At 41.1% G+C, this 22029-nt stretch overlaps 1 protein-coding gene across 3 annotated transcripts in view; it reads left to right on the forward strand.

The window, feature by feature from the left end:
• eml1 (EMAP like 1) overlaps positions 1-22029 on the forward strand; it is a 249865-nt gene that overhangs the window by 166855 nt on the left and 60981 nt on the right. For all 3 annotated transcript variants that reach the window (XM_060829259.1, XM_060829258.1, XM_060829260.1), the window contains exons 4-6: positions 12029-12163; positions 13810-13838; positions 19964-20093. In XM_060829259.1, coding sequence (XP_060685242.1) covers positions 12029-12163; positions 13810-13838; positions 19964-20093 — 294 coding nt within the window. The remainder of the gene's footprint in view (positions 1-12028; positions 12164-13809; positions 13839-19963; positions 20094-22029) is intronic.

Consider the following 22029-nt stretch of genomic DNA (forward strand, 5'->3'; position numbering starts at 1 on the left):
GTACTGCTGGAAAGATTATCAGAAGTAGATTTAATGGTATTTGAAAGAGGGAATTGAATACAATTTTAAAAATGAAACATTTGCCAGGCATTGGGCTGTGGTGATAGTTATGGGAATGTGGGGATGGGGTCAGGTTAAGAATAAGAGAGTGATAGCATCTTAATGGTTCTTTTAAAGAATTTCAATGGGCTGAATGTCTGCTGCCTTCTGTACTGTATGCTTCTTCAGGGAAAATCTTATTTCTTTGTTTTTGAATGTCAGCTGTCACCACTTCTGAATACAGACCCCGTGGTTCCTGAAGAACACATTCCCCACCCCATCCACTTCACAATCTTCCCAACAGCAAGCAAGTTGAGCGGGAGTGTCCAAGGCTCTCAAAGCTGGACAGTCCCATTTAAACAGAGATAGGCACATCCAATGTGGATGGGAGACCACAAGAGGACATCAAGAATGCAGACCATTCTGAAGACTTCAAAGAAAAATGTTAAAATAAGGGAGGCCACAGCTGCCAGGTCTGCATTGTGAAGGGGAGCCTACCGATAGGCTAGCATATAGCTGCAGTTCCAATCCCCTAGCGTTGAAGGCTTGGGGAAAGAAGGAGGTGCAATTGGAAGAAAGATTTCCCTTAATGAAATCTCCTAATTTATATGGAAAAAATACATTACCTTGACTAGCTATTTGGAACACATAAGCCATTAAGGAGGTAAAAATGAGCTTTACATAATCCCAGTTTATTTCTATACTACATGTCGCTTGCTGTTTAGATGCATGCAGTCCTATGTAGTAGTTTTACCAGGCTGACACTTCAGGTTTAGATTGACCTAGTGTTGCTATTATCAAGCCCTCCTGGATTCTTCCTTGAGCGAGTATTGGTCCCCGGCTTGTTATTGATGGAAATGCTATTCCATGGGGTTACTGATTGTGGTTGAATACATTTCTGCTACAGCCCCTCATGGAGCAATTCAAGTCACTGGGGTAAAAGGGAATGCAGTAATAATAGGGGACAGTAAGGAGAAATTGACTCAGTTCTTTGCAACAAAGAACATGACTCCAAGAGGCTGTATTGCTTGCCTGGTACCAAGGTTCAGGATAGCTGCTCTGAGTTGGAGAAGAGCCTACAGTAGGAGGGGGAATGTCAAATTGTCATAGTGCACGTAGTTACTAATGACATAGGTTGCATAATGTAAGAGGTTCTGTAGCATCGGCATGAGGAACTAAACACCACATCATGAACCACAACTTCAAAGGTTATACTCTCTTGAGTGGGAACAGTGGGTTCTGGTTCATGGGGGTCTGGCACCATCACTGCGGAGAGTTGGATTTGTACCATTCGGATGGCCTACACCTAATGCTATGGAGATTCTAAATTAAATCATGGGGGCAAAGAATCACATTTAGCAAGATGTAATAAGCCAAAACATAAAGACAAAATGAAAGAGAAAAATATTTCATCTACGAAATTGGAAACAGGCTCTGACAGGAAGCAATAGAAAGGACAAACCTAAGAATAAGTCACGGAATCACAATTATTCCAGTGCAGAAGGAGGCCATTCAGCCCACTATGCATGCTCTATTACCTAGTGCCAACCTCCTGCCTTTTTCCTGCATCTTTGCACATCATGTTTATTCACAAAATCATCCAATACTTTCTTTAATGCCTCAATTGAACCTGCCTCCATCATATTTCTGGACAGAGTATTTTATACCTGAACAATTCACTGTGTGGAACCTTTTTTTTACCCCTGACATCACCCCCTACATTGCTTGTGCATCACTTTAAATGAATGCAGCATTCAGAACAAAACTGAGCTGATAGCTCAGATAGAAATCAGTAAGTACGATCTGGTAGCCATTACAGAGATATGGCTGGAAGGATGGCATGATGGTGGCATGAATGGTGGCACGGTGGCACAGTGGTTAGCACTGCTGCCTCACAGCAACAAAGACCTGGGTTCAATTCCTGACTCAGGCGACTGACTGTGTGGAGTTTGCACGTTCTCCCCGTGTCTGCGTGGGCTTCCTCCGGGTGCTCCGGTTTCCTCCCACACTCCAAAGATGTGCGGGTCAGGTGAATTGGCCATGCTAAATTGCCTGTAGTGTTAGGTAAGGGGTAAATGTAGGGGTATGGGTGGGTTGCGCTTCGGCGGGTCGGTGTGGACTTGTTGGGCCGAAGGGCCTGTTTCCACACTGTAAGTAATCTAATCTAATCTAATCTCATGGTTGAGACCAAAATTGAAGGGTACAGATAATTAGGAAGGACAGGAAGCCAGGAAAAAGTAGAATGGTGACTCTATTAATTCATGAGCATTTGCACAACAGAGAGGGCTGACCTAAGTTCAGTAAACCAGAATGTCAAAGTGGTTTGGGCACTAATGATAAATCATAAGGCTAGAAGTAATTATGGAAGTGGTGTATTGGACCCCTGAACAGTAACCACATGGGAGGATGGAGTGTAAAAGAAGAAAGAATGGGACCATGAGAGAAAAGTAAAGCAAGAATCATGGAGGATCTTAATCTACATATAGACCAGAAAAGTCAGACGGGCAAGGGTAGTGGTAATGCGGAGTTCATAGACTGTGATAAATAGCAAGGAGGACTACAGGATGATGCGATTGGCTAATCAAATGAGCTGAATAGTGGCATGTTTATGGGGACACAATCTAGAAGTGTAGCGGGGATTTGATAAAGAAAATGCTTTCACCCTGAGAGTTGGGGCTATCTAGAACTCATTGCCTAAAAGGGTGGTTGAGGTGGGAACCATTGATATTTAAAAGCTATTTTGATGAACACTTGAAATGCCATAGCATACAAGGATATAGTGCAGATGCTGGAGAATAGGATTAGAACAGATGATATTTGATGATCAATACCAACACAATGGGCATAACAGCCTCTTTCCATTGCTGTAAAATTCTATGACTGCAATGTTTTCATGGTTTTTGAGAACAGCATGTTCTGGAGCTGACCAGAGAGCAGCTAGCTATACCAGATCTGATATCATGCCATACATTACAAACTTTTCTAACTACTGAAGGCATTTTGTAAAGATGTTGTGAAAAGAAAGCCTGAGAAAAGGAGAGATATAAATACTTTAACTGAGAGGGCAAAAGATCTGTTAAATAGAGTGTAATGTAGAAAAACATGAACTTAACCCATTTCAGCAGGAAGCATTTGATCTGAATGGTGAGAAATTGCAGAGCTCTGAGATGGAGATGGATCTAGGTGTCTTGGTACAAAGGGTCTTTTTAGATATATTTTCTTAGTTATAATGTCCCAAGGCACATATAGGTGGCACAGTGGTTAGCACTGCTGCCTCACAGCGCCAGAGACCCAGGTTCAATTCCCGCCTTAGGCGACTGACTGTGTGGAGTTTGCACATTCTCCCCGTATCTGCGTGGGTTTCCTCCGGGTGCTCCGATTTCCTCCCACAGTCCCAAAACGTGCAGGTTAGGTGAATTGGCCATGCTAAATTGCCCATAGTGTTAGGTAGATGTAGGGGAATGGGTCAGGGTGGGTTACGCTTCGGAGGGTTGGTGTGGACTTGTTGGGCCGAGGTGCCTGTTTCCACACTGTAAATAATCTAATCTAATATAGACCTACCAAAGTAAGGATGACAGATTTCCTTCCATGAAAGGACATCAGTGAACCAAATGGGTTTTACACCAACTAGTTTATCTTTCAGATTTGTAAGTAAATATAAAATTCAGTATCTGTCGTGCTAGGATTCAAACCCATGTCTCAAATACTTTAATTTGGGCTTTTCAGTTTGTAATTCTGTTGCATTACAATAATACGACTGCTTTTCCAGTCACTGTGCATAATCATGTTCATAATAGACATATATATTAAAAGAAGTGAGACATGTATTTTCCATAAAGTATTTAACTCAGTTGAAGTGTTTTAAAATCTACATGGTATTGTAACGTTTCACTGACAATGTTTATATCTGGTTTTATCTAGACTGGTGTACTGAACTATCACCAATTTACAACATTTGAGTAACATTTATAATTGTTTGCACGTACATGATGTGTGTTTTCATAAGCTTTTCTTCTTTTTTGTCTTTTTATTTTTGTTCATTTTCTTCTCATTCCAAATCGCATCTCATTTCTGGATGTAGAAAGCAAAGGTGTCTGACTAGTATGTCTAAACTGACTAAAACTGCCAAAAGGTGAGGCTACCTTAAACTAAGTTGAAATAGAAACTTGAATAGAGCGCTCTGCTGTGATATATACCTTGCTTTCCACACTTACTGACACCTTTGTTTAGATAACTAAACAAATTCAGCAGTTATGTTTAGGAAAGAAAGGTGCCTCTATTATAGCTGGAATAATTTAAAGAAAAGTAGACTGGAATGAATAAAGGTGTTAAAATGAGCTTTACAGGACTAATTGGCATTTTAGGAGAAAGTGAGGACTGCAGATGCTGGAGATCAAAGCTGAAAATGTGTTGCTGGAAAAGCGCAGCAGGTCAGGCAGCATCCAAGGACCAGGAGAATCGACTTTTCGGGCATGAGTCCTTCTTCAGGAATAGCATTTTATTTGGCATTTTAGCAAGTTAGCAATGTTAATTGTATATGTGTTGTTTATACTGAATAGAATTCATGGGAAAAAATGTCACACTAATCAAACAATTCCCTCAAATAGCATCTTCCCATATCAGAACCATTCTACGTTGGAAGAGGGCATTTGTCTTCTTTAACCTGAATCTTATGGTTTATCGATCAGACAGCATCCTACTACGGGTTCTGATGATGAATCCAAAGTATTCCTTTTGTTATCTCAGGGGCAGATGTTTATTTCTCAATAAATTTATCTGCTTAAACTGGATCTCATATATGTGTAATATTTCATTTCTTTAGGCTATTGAATGATGCAGAAATCAATAGTTATTTCCACTCAGACACAGGGATTCTGAACATTAGTCATTGTTAGGGGTCATTTGCTATTTTCAAAATTATTCTCGCCATTAAGTGAGAAGTAATGTTTCCTTCCTGAGCTATGAAAATCAGCATGAGGGACTTCCCAGAGGTAAAACTAAGTAGGCTGTAGATACAGACGTGAATGCAAGCAATTAGAAAGGTTTCTGTTAAATAGGCAGCTGTTTCTTCTTTACATGAAAAATGGATTATTTTGTTTTTTTTAAATACAAGCAAACAATTCAATTGAATCTACTCTGGTCCATTATTCGTTTGTTTGGATAATTCCATTCATAGAAGCTGTAGTATTTGCTTCGTATTAGAAAAATACAACTCTCAGCAATTTAAAGCTAAAGTCCAATTGTTGGAAGTTTACTAAATGTTATTCTGGGTTTTCAAATTGTTTTCACTAATGTTGTTAATAAGGGGTGGCACGGTGGCTCAGTGGTTAGCACTGCTGCCTCACAGCGCCAGGGACCTGGGTTCGATTACAGCCTCGGGCGACTATCTGTGTGGAGTTTGCACATTCTCCCCGTGGCTGCGTGGGTTTCCTCTGGGTGCTCTGGTTTCCTCCCACAGTCACAAAGATGTGCAGGTTAGGTGAATTGGTCATGCTAAATTGCCCATAGAGTTAGGTGCATTAGTTAGGGGGAATGGGTCTGGGTGGGTTACCCTTCGGAGGGTCGGTGTGGACTAGTTGGGCTGAAGGGCCTGTTTCCACACTGTAGGGAATCTAATCTAAAAAAAAAACTCCCTTTATTTCACTAACCAGCAAATTATTGGCTATAAAGCTTTTTTGAATATCAGGAAAATGAATTTTTCACAGGTTTTTGTGTTTCATCAGCTAATATTGGAGCTGCGAAAAATAAAGTTAACAAATGACTAAATAAACTTCATGATTTCATACTCTGTAGGCACTCTCAGATTCTTAGGTAAATTAGTTGAAAGTAATAATCAGATGATGATGTTTGAAGATTATCTCTGTGGTCAAGAGTAACCCATGCACACAAGGTAGTAACATTCTTTCTCATATACCATCAGAATCTGCAAAGAAAATATTGTTATCATCCCATTTCTCTAAATAGCTCCAAAAGATTGAAAGAAAATGTTTTGTTGTCTGTGTAGTTTTGGTGGTAACTTTTGGAAACCTTAGGATATCTGGGGCAGGATACAAGAGCTGAAAGTGATGAAAATAAAGTATATTTGCAATTGATGTAGTGAACTGTTGCTGACATTTCAAAAAGTGAATTGAGGTGAAAATTGCACAATATTGCCATATTGAAAAATGGAATTTTTTTCTTTTCCACAGATCCATGCTGCAGTTGTCTAAACCAGTTTAAATTTGTTTTTCTTATTCACAAATATTTATTTTCCACTTCCATATAACTTTTCTCTTTCACTACTTATATTCTAATTTCTCTCCGAAAAACCATTTCTGGAATGCCATGTGTTGTTCTGGTGGTCATAATATTTTTTAAAAATGCTTTGGAGAGGGTGCAACAGGATTATACAGATGATACCAGAACTGTAAGGTATGCCTGTCTCAAAAAGATGACCGGGGTTGTTCGCTTTTCTCTTGTAACTAATAAGTTGTGAGTTGATTTTTATCGAGGAGAGTAGACACAGAGAGAATATTTCCACTTAGAGGAAGAGAAAAAAGCTAGATGCCGCTGATGTGAACTAGTCACACAGAAATCAGATGGAGAGTTCAGAAAAAAAATTAAACTAGACACTGGTGAGAATGTGGAACTCATTATCACAGGGCGTATTTGATGTATTTGAGAGAAAGCTGCATAAGAATATGGAGGAGAAGAAATAGAGGATGATGCTGATAGATAAGCAAGGATGGGAGGATGCTCAAGTGATGTCTTCATGTCAGAATTTGGGCAAAGTAAACTGTATTTTTGTGAATCCCTAAAAATTCTGTGTAACTCCAAGTAACTTGATTAGTTTCTAGGGAGTCAGTTAGTCCATTTGCCTGGACAGCTGGTTTGCAATGCAGAATAACTCCAACAATGTGGGTTCAATTGCTGTAATGGCTGGGATTACCTTGAAGGTCCCTCCTTCTCAACCTCACCCCTCTCCTGAAGCATGGTGACCTTCAGATTAAACCACCATCCGTCATCTCTCTCAGAGCAGCCCTGTGATCCCGGAAGGACTATGGCTATTTCACCTTTTACTTTATTAGTTTATGGATCCATGAATAAGAAAGAGGACAATTTTCCAGTTTTCTTTATTTTCGATACCTTTGTGTTCTTCAGGCCTTTGGAATGTAACTTTTTCACATTTTGTCCTCATCATGAGCATGAAATGTTTCCTGCAGACAGCTGTTGCATGTTTCAGATGCAAATTAAGCACTTTTCCTTTGGACCCAAAACTACATCCCAGACCCAAAGGATTGTTCTTCATGGACCACTGTTTGATTCCAATTTCTAAATCTCTTCCAACATGTTTGGAGGGCCCTTGTGGCACAGCGATAGTGTCCCTTCTCTGGCCTGTGGAGTCTTAGGTTCAAGTTGCAGCTACTCCAGGGGTGGATAATAACATCTCTGATTTAAAAAATAATCAATCTTTGATTGAATAGCAATCTCTGATTTAAAAAGAAACATATTTCAGTGACACTTCAAGTTTAGTGTGATTCAGTAATGAAAGATAACCTGCTTTATTCTTTTTAACTTGTGCCATTTAGAATTGTAGAACCCCTATGCTGTGGAAAGCAGGCATTTGGCCCATCAAATCTGCACTGACCCTCTGACAAGCATCCCGCCTAAACCCAGCAGCCCCCACCCCCATCCTTGTAACCCATCATTTCCCATGGCTAACCCTCCTAGCCTGCACATCTTCAGTCATTACAATGCAATTTAACATGGCCAATCCACCTAACCTGGATGTTTTTGGTTTGTGGGAGGCATTCAGAGCACCTGGAGGAAACCCACGCAGCATGGGGAGAGCATGCAAACTCCACATAGACAGTTACCCAAGTTTGGAATCGAACCCAGGCCCCTGGCACTGTGAGGCAGCAGTGCTAACCACTGTGCCACCCTTTTCAGCCCTTGATCAAGCGTACGTACACTTTCCACAAAAACCTCAAATTTAAAATTCTCATCCTTTGTTTTCAAAATCCTCCATAGCCTCACAACCTCCACATTTGCAATCTGCTCCAACCCTGCAACCCTCCAAGTAATTGGCTTTCCACCAACACTGGGCTCTGCTGGGGAGCTCTTTACTCCAGCATTGATGGCTGGGCATTCAACAGCTAATCTCTAAATTCCAGTATTCCTTCCTCGCCTGCACCACCTTTCTACCTTTTGAGTATCGTCTTCTAGCCTGACCTAGTGAGTGCCATTGCCTTTGGTTTGGTGTCAGGTTTTATCCCTGTGAAGAACCTTGTGGAAGTTTTGTTTCTACATTAAATATACTATGTAAATTAAAGTTAATAATTTTGAGCATTCTTGTAGAGATATATTTCAATCTGTATTCCGGCTTGAAGTTGAACCACAAACAAAAAGAAAATGTTTCAACTATGACACGACTCAATAAATCATATGATCAGAAAATGTAGATGCAGAAGGAGGTTATTCAGCCCATCAAGTCTGCTCTGCTTTTCAATGACATCATAATTGATCTGATAATCTGGAACTTCCATTTTCTGCCTTTTCCCCATAATCCTCTTTTCCTGTACTGGTTAAAAATCTATCTCAGCCTTGAATATACTTAACGACCCAATGTCTACAGGCAACTGTGATAAAGAATCCCACAGATTCACAACACAATGACAGAAGGAATTTCTCCTCATCTCCTAATTAAATGAACTGCCTTTTATTCTGCATCTGGTCGAAGGCTCTCACAAGGGGAAAATTTGCTTTCTGCATTCTCATCTATCTTGACAAGCCCGCTAATGTATTCCTTTAGTTTCTTTACTTTGTCTGAACAATTTTACATTCAGCAAGGAATTATTTGAGGGTGGTAACGATTTCTGTAGGAACAGAAATGTCTCCACAAATGCATGTGGCAGAGCTAAGATAAAAGATTGTGCCTCAGCACAGATAGTTCTGTGGTGTGTTGAGGGTAAATATTATTTAATTCCCAGTAGACGGCTGGCAACGAAGAATGTCATGTACTTTATCATCCTCCTTTGATAATAATAAGATACAAATGGAAATTCCAGTAAAAACCATTTATTTTCCCAACATCAATACAATCAGTAAATAAGGCAAGATTAGAATCAATTCTAAAAACCCATTTCAGCTGCCAAGATAGTTTCAGAGCTGCCATATTCAAAAAAGGCTAGAATTCCAAGGAAGACATATATAGAGAGAGAAAATGAACATCCAGTGTTCAATCAGTTGGATCATCTATACATATTATTCTGAGCTAGTCGTGTATAACCAGCATTGATTTAATACTGCAAACTTAAGAAGGAATCCTATGATTGAAAAATAGAACAGGATTCCCCCAAAAAAATCATAAGATACAGGAACAGAATCAAGCCATTAGGCCCATTCAGTCTGCTTCGCCATTGGATCATGGCTGACATGTTTCTTAACCCCATTCTCCTGCCGCCTTTCCATAACCCTTGATTCCCTTATTAATCAAGGACTTATCCATCTCTGTCTTAAATACACTCAATGACTTGGCCCTCCACAGCCCCTCTGCAGCAATGAGTTCACAGATTCACCACCTTCTGGCTGAAGGCATTCCTCCTCATCTCAATTCTAAAGAGTAAACCCTTCACTCTGAAGCTGTGCCCTCGGATTCTAGACTCTCCTACTAGTGGAAGTATCTTCTATAAGTCCATTCTATCCAGGCCACTCAATATTCTGCAAGTTTCAATCAGACCCCCACTCATCCTTCCAAAGTCCATCAAGTACAGTCCTCAATCGCTCCTCCTAAGACAAGCCCTTCATTCCCAGGATCATTCTTGTAAACCTCCTCTGGATCTTCCCTCCAACACCAACACATCTTCCTTAGAAATGGGGCCCAAAACTGCTCACAATATTCCAAATATGGTCTGACCAGAGTCCTATACAGACTCAGCAATATGTTTCTACTCTTGTATTCTAGCCCTCTTGAAATGAATGTTAACATCGGGGCAGATTTTTAAAAACTTTTCAAATAGACGCTGAATAAATAGTAAAACAAATTGGAAAATTATCCACTACCTGAGAGAAATGCACAGAAAATCCTCAATTCTTAAAGACTGGAGTCATTATGGCACAGAAGGAGCCCATTCATTGACTCCATGCTGACTCTCTGTAAAGCAGTCCATTCAGTCACATTCTCCTGTTCTTTCTGTACAACTCTGCAATTTTATTTCTTGCATGTGCCCATCCAATTTTCTTTCATTATCTCAGCTTCCAACACCCTCATTAGTCGGGAGATCATTGCTACTTGCCATGTTAAAAAAGGTTTCTCCTCACATCCCCACTAACTCTCTTCCTCAAAACGTTAAATCTGTGGCCCGTCATCCTTACACCATCAACATTTCTATGTCTACCTTATCTAAACCTGTCATAATCTTATGCACATCTATCAAATCTATTTGTCTCCTTTGCTCCAATAAAATAACCCAATAAAATAACTGACTCCCACAGCTACCTGGATTACACCTCTTCCCACTCTACCTTTGCAAAAATGCCATCCCGTATTCCCAATTCCTCCACCTCTGCCGTATCTGCTCCCAGGAGGACCAGTTCCACCACAGAACACACCAGATGGCCTCCTTCTTTAGGGACCGCAGTTTCCCTTCCCACGTGGTTAAAGATGCCCTCCAACGCATTTCATCCTCATCCCACACCTCCGCCCTCAGACCCCACCCCTCCATCTGTAACAAGGACAGAATGCCCCTGGTGCTCACCTTCCATCCTATCAATCTTTGCATAAACCAAATCATCCACCAACATTTCCGTCACCTCCAAACGGACCCTACCACCAGGGATATATTTCCCTCCGCACCCCTTTCCGCCTTCCGCAAAGACTGTTCCCTCCGTGACTACCTGCTCAGGTCCACGCCTCCCAACAACCCACCCTCCCATCCTGGCACCTTCCCCTGTCACCGCAGGAATTGCAAAATCTGCGTCCACACCTCCTCCCTCATTTCCATCCAAGGCCCTAAAGGAGCCTTCCACATCGATCAAAGTTTTACCTGTACGTCCACAAATATCATTTATTGTATCCGTTGCTCCCGATGCGGTCTCCTCTACATTGGGGAGACTGGACGCCTCCTAGCAAAGCGCTTTAGGGAACATCTCTGGGACACGCACACCAATCAATCACACCGCCCTGTGGCCCAACATTTCAACTCCCCCTCCCACTCTGCCGAGGACATGGAGGTCTTGGGTCTCCTTCACCGCCGCTCCGTCACCACCCCATGCCTGGAGGAAGAATGCCTCATCTTCCACTTCGAACACTTCAACCCCAGGGCATCAATGTGGACTTCAACAGTTTCCTCATTTCCTCTTACCCCACCTCACCCCAGTTCCAAACTTCCAGCTCAGCACTGTCCCCATGACTTGTCCTACCTGCCTATCTTCTTTTCCACCTATCCACTCCACCTTCCTCCCTGACCTATCACCTCCATCCCATCCCCATCCACCCATTGTGCTCTTTGCTACCTTCCCCCATCCTCCTCCCTGACCTATCACCTTCATCCCCACCCCCACTCACCTATTGTACTCAATGCTACTTTCTCCCCACCCCCACCCTCCTCTCATTTATCTCTCCACCCTTCAGGCACTCGGCCTGTATTCCTGATGAAGGGCTTTTGCCCGAAATGTCGATTTTACTGCTCCTCGGATGCTGCCTGAACTGCTGTGCTTTCCAGCACCACTCTAATCTAGAATCTGGTTTCCAGAATCTGCAGTCATTGTTTTTACCTCCAATAAGAACAACCTTGACAACTTGGTTTCTTGGTATTTAAGATGTAGGCTTTTAACATATTCAGTTTTTCCTTAATTGTAGTATATTTACATTACCTTGAAGTAAATTCTGAAGAAAGCTGCTGTATCATTGGAGAACACTGCATTTGAAATGAGAAGCTGGTTCTCAACTAAATATAACTGCAGCAAAGACATTAAAGTTGTAGCTAATGAGCCATATTTTTCAATGCAGTTCTGTGAAGAGAAGCACCTCTTCTGAGCGAGTGTCATCTGTTGCACGTAGAGAAAGCTTTGGAGAGTCCAAGAACAGCAGGACCCGCACTGGCTCAACTAGCAGTGGTTCCAGTGGGAAAAAAACCAGTGACAGGTAAACGAAAGTGCTTATTTATAGTTTCTCACATTCTTGCGCCATCTGTAATATTAAACTGAGGTTTAATTGTCTTAATTCATGAAACAGAAGGATTCACATGTTATTTGTGACTTCTTAGCTTCCATAGTAAGGTAGTGTAAGCTGGGGAGAAAAACATTACTTCCTTTGAGCTCAAAGAGCGCAATCTGAAGTAAACCTATTGACATGAGAGGATGTATTACTCTCTTGTGCAGCACCATGGGGTGTTACTCAGACAGGAGGAAAATTTGAAATAAGTTTTCTCAAAAGTAACAGTAAAGAGTGTTAATTTACATCTGTGAAGTTTGAATTGTTATGAAATGACTTGAATTTGTAGGGCCACGAAATAAAGGTTGATTTCAGCTTTCAATAGTCTGGATTTTGTGGCCCTCTGCCAGCTTGTTTGAAGGGACTGGTGGAAGTGTTGAACAACACTTGCTCTTGATGCCTTTATGTAGCTAATTAATGACCACTTCAGAGCCCTGTCTTGCTCCCATCACTATCCTCTCTGTTGAATGGTGAGACCCAGACAAAGCTGGGTCAAATTTTTGTGTGTGAGTGGGGTGTCAAGCAAGAAGGTGGGACCTTTTTTTCTGGTGGTCCTCTATGCCTATTGGAGACATTCCCCCCCTCTTTACACTCCACCTCCTTTTGCCCCTTTCTGGAGTGTGCTAGCCAAGTTCCACAATACCCCAGATTAAACTGCAATGCAACTTCCAAACTTCCTCCTCTTTGTGAACTGGCTGTAGTCCCAGCAGTGTTCACCATTCAGACCATGTTGAGAATATAGGTCCGTTGGATTGACTGGTAACTCTGTAAGGTGGACCATACACTTCAGATAAAGGTGAAGGTCTCAACCATCAGAAATGGCTGTGCAGCAGATGACTTTTTCACGGATGAGCTCTCAACCAGCACTTCACTCTGGCAGGTACTGGACACACCACCCTCCAAGATTCAGCTCTGTGGCTACTGTGTGATCATCTTGAGTAGGTAATGCTGATAGATTGATGCAGGGTGACCAATAGTTGTTGAAATAATTTGACATTATGTCAATAGATTAGATTACCTACAGAATGGCCCAACAAGTCCACACCAACCCTCTGAAGAGTAGCCCACCCAGACCCATTCCCTTACTTTATACTTACCCCTGACTAATGCACCTAACATATGGATAATTTAGCATGGCCAATCCTTCTGATCTGCACATCTTTGGATTGTGAAAGGAAACCAGAGAACTCAGAGAAAACCCACGCAGACACAGGGAGAATCTGCAAACTCCACACAGACAGTTGCCTGAGGTGGGAATCAAACCCAGGTCTCTGGCACTGTGAGACAGCAGTGCTAACCACTGAGCCACCGTGCCACCCCTACTGTGAAGGCCAGCAGAATCTGGTGCCTTTTGCACCTCTGTGCTTGATGAGCTACAAGTAGCTGAATTGACTAAGTGTCCCATGTACTGTGGATGGTGGCCTGCCAGTGGTGTTGTGACAGCTTTAGGGGGAATTCCAACTCAATTTTTGGACTTTATTTTGGACAAGAAATGTAATTATGTTGTTATTATAAGCAATCTCATATAAGAGATACTAATGGTGTAGAGATTCAGTCTAATGTTATTTCTTTCACAGCAAGCCCAAGGATCCTCTCTTTAATGCAGGTGAGTAGCTCAAAAATTAATTCCTTTTCAGTAGTAGTTTTCCAAAGTGTTTGTTTCAGTTATTGTGAAAGTATGACATTCTTTATCTTTTTTGTGCTTTACGTCTTTTTCTAATTTGATTTCCTTTCTTTTTAAAATGAAATCTCTTGCTTTTCATTTTCCTACATTTTCAAATACCTAATTTTGGAAAGCTAGGGATAAGGATTAAACCAGAATACCACAGCAGTGTGTCATCACATCAGGCATTCATAAAATTGCTGAGACAGAAACCATGTGGGACCTACTGACTCATGCTGAGACATAAGTTTTGTGTTAAACAATAATGAGTCACAATATGATACTGAAACAGTGTATCCTTTCTTTTGCTTGATACATTTGTTAAAGATAATTGCTATCAAGAGTGTGTTTTCTGAGGTTTCCTGTCTCTCCCATTCCAATTTGCCCACCCACCTTTTCAGCACTTCTGCATTTTCACATATCTTCTTTAACTAGGATACATTGCATGTATAGTCTTTAGGAAGTTTCATACTAACCATTTCTCCTTCCTTTGGTCTCCACAGTGGAATAAATTATACCTACACAGTTCTTCCTATAGGAATCCAGTCAAGGATTGGACCATTGTATTGGTATTCCAGGCTTAAGCGCAACACTAATAGAGAATGCTCTGTTAGAGGTCCCTGTCTTTCAGATGCAATGTTAACCCAAGTCCCTCTCTGCTCTCTGTATACATAAACAAAACAACCTTGGCACTATTAAAAAAAAGAGTGATGGAATCTCCTTAGTGTCCAGACCAATGTTAATCCCATTACTAAAGTCACTAAAACAGACTATTTAGGCATGCATCTCATCAATGTTTGTGCACCTGGCTGTGTGCAAATGGGTAATGAAGCTTACTACATTATAACAGTGAGAATACTCTAAAAGTGCGTCATTGGCCAAAAGCACTTAAGCATGATCCAAGGTCATAAAGGCATTCTCCAAGTCAATTCTACGTGTAAAAGTTCTTCTTAAGAGTAGGACATACTCAGCCAAAAGCTACAATAAAAGAAACCACACATATAAATATTACCCTTCTTATTCACATACCTGGTTCTTCATCTTCACACACACATACCTGTTTCCCCAGTCCTTCTGCTAGCTGCTTAGCACTAGAAAGCTAACCCTCTACCTGGTTCCCTACCCAACACAGTAGATAGCAACAACATTTGTTCATTCACAGCCCCTGTGGTGTGGAAAACACATCACATCAAAGATGCTTCACAGGAAGAGGTATTAGCAGAACCAGCCATTTTGGTTAAAGATACATTTACTGACAGTTGTCAAGAATGTAAAAGATGTAACCTATTAGAGGGGTGTGTGGACAGAATTTCATTTGAGACCTGGGCATCTGAAGGCATGACTGACTCTTAGAATAAAGGGAAGGTGGGATGCACCAGAGGCCCAAGTGAGTGAAATGGCAGCTGTGGAAGGGCCTGTCAGATTGGAGAGGTTTATATTGATGGGGACTGGCAAGGCCAGGAAGGAATCTAAAGAGGGTTAGAATTTCTAAGCAATATGAAAACACTGATTCGGAGATTTGGTTGAGAGATGCAGTGGAAGGTTAGAGCTCTATATCATTAACATACTTCTAAATGCTGGCCTTATATCTGCAAATCATGTTACCTAGAGGTAAGCAGATGAAAATGAGGGGGATGTAAATGTTTGTGTCCCTGTGAGACTTCAGGGCGAATATTGTTGGTGATGCTTCATCTCTGATTTGTTAAGCTGTATTTAAGAATAGAATCAAGTAAATGTAGTATTTCTGAGAATAGAGTGAAGGCCTACTACACAGGAAGAATGGTGAGAGAACAGAAGAAAGTGAGGACTGCAGATGCTGGAGATCAGAGGCGAGAGTATAGTGCTGGAAAGGTACAGCAGGTCAGGCAGCATCTGAGGAGCAGGAGAATCGATGTTTCGGGCATAAACCCTTCATCAGGAATGAGGGGGCTGGGGGTTGTGGGGGAGGGAGGGGGTGGTTGAGAGGTGTCTGGGAGAAGGTAGCTGACAATGCGATAGGTAGATGAACACGCTAGGTCGGAGAGGAGGGTGGAGCAGATAGATGGGAAAGGTGATGGTCAAGACAGCGTTCCAGAGAAATTATTCCCTCTGTGACTCCCTTGTCAGATCCACGGCCCCCACCAGCCCACACCCCACTCCTAGCACCTTCCCCTGCCACCACAGAAAGTGCCCACACCACTCCCCTTACCTCCGTCCAAGGCCCCAAAGGATCATTCCACATCCGACTGAAATTTACCTGTACCTCCACCAATGGCATCTACTGCATCAGTTGCACCCAATGTGTTCTCCTGTACATTTGGAAGACAGGATGCCAACTTGTAGATACCTGCACCAACCAACCCCACTGCCCCGTGGCTGAACACTTCAACTCCCCCTCCCACTCTGCCAAAGACATGCAGGTCCTGGGCCTCCTCCATGGCCAAACTCTTACCACCTGATGCTTGGAGGAAGAATGCCTCATCTTCCACCACAAGGCCCTGCAACCACATGGGATTAAAGTGAATTTCGCCAGTTTCCACATTTCTCCTCCCCACCCCCACATTATCCCAGTCCCTAGCCTCCAACTCAATACTGTGCTCCTGACCTGTCCATTGCCTTTCCCATCTATCTGCTCCACATCCTCTCCAAACTGTCATCTTCTCCCCACCTTCATCTACCTATTGTATTTTCAGCTACCTTCCCCCCAACCCCACCCTCCCATTTATCTCTCAGCCCCCCCGGCCCACAAGCCTCATTCCTGATGAAGGGTTATGCCCAAAACTTTGATCCTCCTGCTCCTCAGATGGAGAGTTTGGCAGTTTAGATTGCTGTTTGTATTCACATGGTTAGGGCACCTTGTTCCCTCATCGCAGATTGCTGGGTGTATCCTAATTCAAGAGTAATTCTTGGGGTGTCAGTAAGGGACAACACGGTGGCTCAGTGGTCAGCACTGCTTCCTTATAGCGCCAGGGATCCAGTTTCGATTCCAGCCTCAGGTGGCTGTCTGTGTGGAATTTGCACATTCTCCCCGTGTCTGCGTGCATTTCCTCTGGGTGTTCTGATTTCTTTCAACAATCCAAAGATGTGCTAAATTACCCATAGTGTTCTGGGATGTGTAGGTTAGGTGCATTAGTCAAGCGTAACTATAGGGTAGAGGAATAGGTCTGGGTGGGTTACTCTTCAAAGGGTTGGTGTGGACTTGTTGGGCCGAAGGGCCTGTTCTACAATGTAGGAATTCTAATTCTAAAAAAAATTAGGAAGGAGGTATAGTGATGGATTAGGATCAGGGCTGCAAGAATCAAATACATGAGAGGGGAGAATTGGAAGTGGTGTATCAGTTGGTGGGAGGGGATAAAATAACAAGAGAAAATAAAAAGAGAGAGACTAATAGTTTTAGGTTCTATTGTTCCCCACAGTAAGGGGTATTCATAGAAGTATCTTTCCAAGTACTCCTAATAAGATTACTGCCATCAGTTTTAGGCTAGAAGCTTTCTTGTTCTGTTTAGGGTTTATATTTGGTGTATTTAAATAAATATCAATGAGTCTGAAACTTCAATAAATCTGTTCTTCTGTCATTAATATAGTCTATGCTCCTAAAGGAGAGAGAAAGAGAGAGAGAGAGAGACAGAATGTCCAAATGTCTGATATGAATGGGCAGCTGCTAAACAGCTGGCCCAGTCAATGTGTTTATTAATATAGAATATTTCAATAAGTCATATCTGGTGAACCTTTGGGATAACCATGTCAATATATTCTGTTAGTATTTAAGGGATTGAGAGTTTATTGCTTTGCAGCAAATCATTAATGACATTTGCATGTAATGAATTATGAAAACGTCTAAATATGCCAAGATAAGTGAAGTACTCAAAATTCCATGTTTTATGTGAGGTTATTTAGAAGCTGTAAATGAATGTGGCTGTTCAGTCCTTAGAACAGGTGCTAGGTGAACCTGACTTTCCTCATACACATCTTTATCTAGCACTTCTGTCTCTATCTCTGTAATCACAAGGGAAGCGCCGTGTGATGCATTGCAAAGGTAGGTCTCATTTGTGCAATATTCTAGCTCTCTGAACGTACCTGTTTCCTAGCTGTCAGGTCTCATTCACATGCACACACAGCCTCTTTTGCAAGCACGCTTACATTTTCTTTGAAATGCAAAGCTTTCGTATCTGGATATCACTTTTCATGCAACCAAACTTTCCAATTGCGTTAATCAGACTTTCACAGGAGCCATAATCACCCTGAACATTATTTATTTTGTCAATTAAGGTTCAGGGGGTGAGGGAAGACTTGGGAGTGGGAGGAGTCAGTGGAATAATGAATAAGTCTCCTGAAGAACTCCTAGATCCTGTGTTGTCTTTGAATTTGGCTTATTGAGTCATGTGACTGACGTGCAGAGAGCTATGCCACATGTAATGTAGTGTTGCTTGCTTTTGAAAGGTTTGCATAAATCCACTAGTCCTTGAAAAATAATCACCTTTCAAGCTGTACTGTCAGTTTGTAAGATGTGCATGAGAGTTTGTCAAAATGTACTAATGTTTAAAAATAAATTCTAGCAGCTGATCCAAATTTAGTACAAAAGGCATAACTCTCAGTCAGGAGTAACCTTGTCAAAAATCTCATGCATGCTAGTAGACAAAACCCAAAACTAAACATAGTCATTCTCTTAGTAGCAAATCCTATTTATTGAGTATCATACAAGCTTAGCTTGGGTGACCATTGATTTTGTGGTGACTAATTTAAAGCTTCTTGTGTTAGCAGTAGACGTAATGCTGAGTTTGGATGATAGGGGAAATGTGATCATGATTGAAGGTAAAGAAAATAAAAATTGTGAGGAATGTAAAATGGAGTGCTGACTCATTATCTTCCATTTCCCACTATTGCACAGACCTAGCACTTTGGCTGTCTGTTCAGTATTCTTATCTTCACAGCACAGTATCATTCAATTTTCTCAAATGTGAAAAGGGTAATTTTTGGGCGTGTTCTTTGCAGTTTTGTGACAATGACAATTTTAATTTAAAGTGAAATGCTGCCTAGATAAGAAAACTGGAATAAGTTACGAATGCTTACACTGTTTAAAAAGAGACAGATAATTGAGGTGTATGCTTGTGTATCTTTATCCTTTAGATTATAATAATGGTGTTTCTGTAACTGAGAGATTGTAAAACAACATGTTACAATAATGAAAATTTTTCTTCATTAACACAATTAGATATTAAATATGGTGTCCATTAGATGTTATAATCACCTGGTAATGATTTTATTACTTCTGTCCTCCTATCTATCTACGTACATGACAATTCCATGTAGTTTTGGTACAGATAATGCTGATTCAGTCTTCAAAGCTGACTGATTCTCCTGACAGCAGTACTGAACAAGCTAATTTGCTATCGAACCAAGAACCACCTCTTCAAGAATCTGGACCAACCTCCACTAAAACTGTTGGGATGCTTGGAACTCACAAGTTACCTTCTCTGACCCTACCACTTCCTAAAAGCCCAAGTCAGATTCTCATCAGCCCTACTGCCATGTCAAGGTCTCCAAGTTTGATTAGCCCACTTAAATCCCCTAGCCAGTACTTCCAGATCTATTTTTAACTCCTTAACTTCTACAATTAAGTATTTGATGGGCTGTAAGGAATTAAATCTGTTTTGCTTTATTTTCTTCTCTGTGTGTCTGCCATGCACATTTCTATGTCAGGTTTTGCTCATGTCATGCTTTCTTTCTTCTGCACACTGTGTTTTCTGCACTAAATTCTTTGTTTCAGCATGTATAATATTGATTCAATAGCATGTGCCACCAATTCTATTTTGAATTTATGGAATGTGGTCACCTATTGTTGCATTTTGGATAATTTTACCTAATTATTTTTAACATTAGCAACATTCACTGCATGTAATGATATTGTATGAAATCTTTCATATAATAAAGACAATTACAATTTTAAATCAAAGACTGGTGTTGGCTGTACTTTAAATTTTTTCCTCTTTGTTCCCCTGAATGTTCCTTATCTGATATTATTTTACCTATATAACGTCTAATACAAGTGTTCAAAAAATGATCATGATATTCTTCTGTCCTTTTTATAGAGGAAGGATATGTAAAAATGTTCCTGCGTGGACGTCCAATCACCATGTATATGCCCCAAGTTATTAAGGAAACCTACAGTTTGGAAGATAAAGGTGAACTTCCAGCCAAAAAGCTGAAGCTAGACTGGGTGTATCCTTCAGCCTCTAGGTGCCAGTGTTGAATTATTTAGCCTTAACTATGTACAGCTAAATAATTTTCATTTCAATAAGCCACACAAAATGGTAAAAATAGCAGATTTAGTTATGAAAATTATTTAATAAAATGATGGATGTACTAGACACTCCTGTGTGGAAATGTCCCCTGGGCTAATTCCTATTTTTACGATTTTTGATGGATATCGTTTTACATTTTTGCTTTTTGAATTCCATTCTGACCAAAATCATGTAGTAACCTGTTTGAAAAGTGAATGTCTGCTTTCATTTTGATTTTTTAAATCTCCATTGTGTAATATACATGCAGTAAAATCTTTGTTAACATTTGGAAATGTTCGAATCAAAGTATTGTTTTGCGAGTTTGTGGTATTGCGTTACATCTTGCTGACTGATGAAACTTATAGACTTGTTGTTGCTTTGCAGAAATTATTTCCCCAGTTACTTATTAGATCTTGTGTTTCTTAACAACTAATAACACAAAAGAGCCATCAGCCCAATCCAACCTCCTTATAGCATCTGTAACACTTTAGCACAATTTCTAATGTATTGTAGGTCTAATTGAATGCATGTTTTTCATACTTAAGAAACCGGTCCCTTATTTAAGATTAGATTAGATTCCCTACAGTGTGGAAACAGGCCTTTCGGCTCAACCAGTCCACACCAATTCTGCAAAGGATAGCCCACCCAGACCCATTTCCCTCTGAATGATGCACCTAACACTATGGGCAATTTAGCATTGCCAATTCACCTAACCTGCACATCTTTGGATTGTGGGAGGAAACCAGAGCACCCGGAGGAAACCCAGGCACACACGGGGAGAATGTGCAAACTCCACACAGACAGTCACCCAAGGCTGGAATTCAATCTGGGACCCTGGTGCTGTGAGGCAGCAATGCTAACCACTGAGCCACTGTGCCACCCCATACTAACCTGACAAAGGAATTTTGTGAAGTTGTTGGAGTCTGGTGATAAATGAGTGTTTTATGAGCTCCATCCTATCTAAAGGCACTGCCCCTAATGTCACAGCTCCACAATCCACAAACAGTAGCTTTAATGCTGCGATCAATTGCACCTATTCTCATTGCTTTACGTATTACCTTGTCTATAATAGTAAAAGCAAACCAGGGTACTGACATTCTTTTGCCTCATGGTAGTGATGATGGTATATTTCATACACCTAACTTTGTTAAGATGTCAAGAGATTACTTCAGATGAGAAGCTAATTTAAAAAATGCAATAATGGAGACATTTTTCAAAGAGTTGGGGCAAAAGTCAAGAAGACATTGGGTAAATAGACAAGGTCTTTTCCCTGGGGTGGGAGAGTCCAGAACTAAAGGGGATAGGGTTTAGGATGAGAGAGGAAAGATATAAAAGAGGCTTAAGGGGCAACATTTTCACACAGAGGGTGGTATGTGTGTAGAATGGACTACCAGAGGAAGTGGTGGAGGCTAGTACAATTGCAACATTAAAAGGCATCAGGATGGGTATGTGAACAGGAAGGGTTTGGAAGGATATGGGCCAGGTGTTGGCAGGTGGGTCAAGATTGGGTTGGAATGTCTGGTTGGCATGGATGAGTTGGACCGAAGGATTTATTTCCGTGCTGTACATCTCTATGATTCTGCGACATGATGTGCCACACACAAGCAAGTTAATGATGCTTCCCTGAAATATTTTGCTTGAATGCCACTCTGTTCGGTAAATACTGGGCAAATGTCAGTCATACAAATTGTAACAGACATTGTAGCCCTATAATTCCATGACACCGAATTTGCAACAAACTGAAACAATATCCATTGGTGGTCTATAGTGTTATATCTGGCAAAATTTCCTGTTTCAGCTTGTTCATATATATGCTGGAGCACCGATAGTGGCTGTAATTAAATCAACCAGTTTGCTGGTTATGAATGGAGGAA

Source organism: Hemiscyllium ocellatum, chromosome 8 (genome assembly GCF_020745735.1).
Source record: "Hemiscyllium ocellatum isolate sHemOce1 chromosome 8, sHemOce1.pat.X.cur, whole genome shotgun sequence".
Taxonomy (NCBI): Eukaryota; Metazoa; Chordata; class Chondrichthyes; order Orectolobiformes; family Hemiscylliidae; genus Hemiscyllium; species Hemiscyllium ocellatum.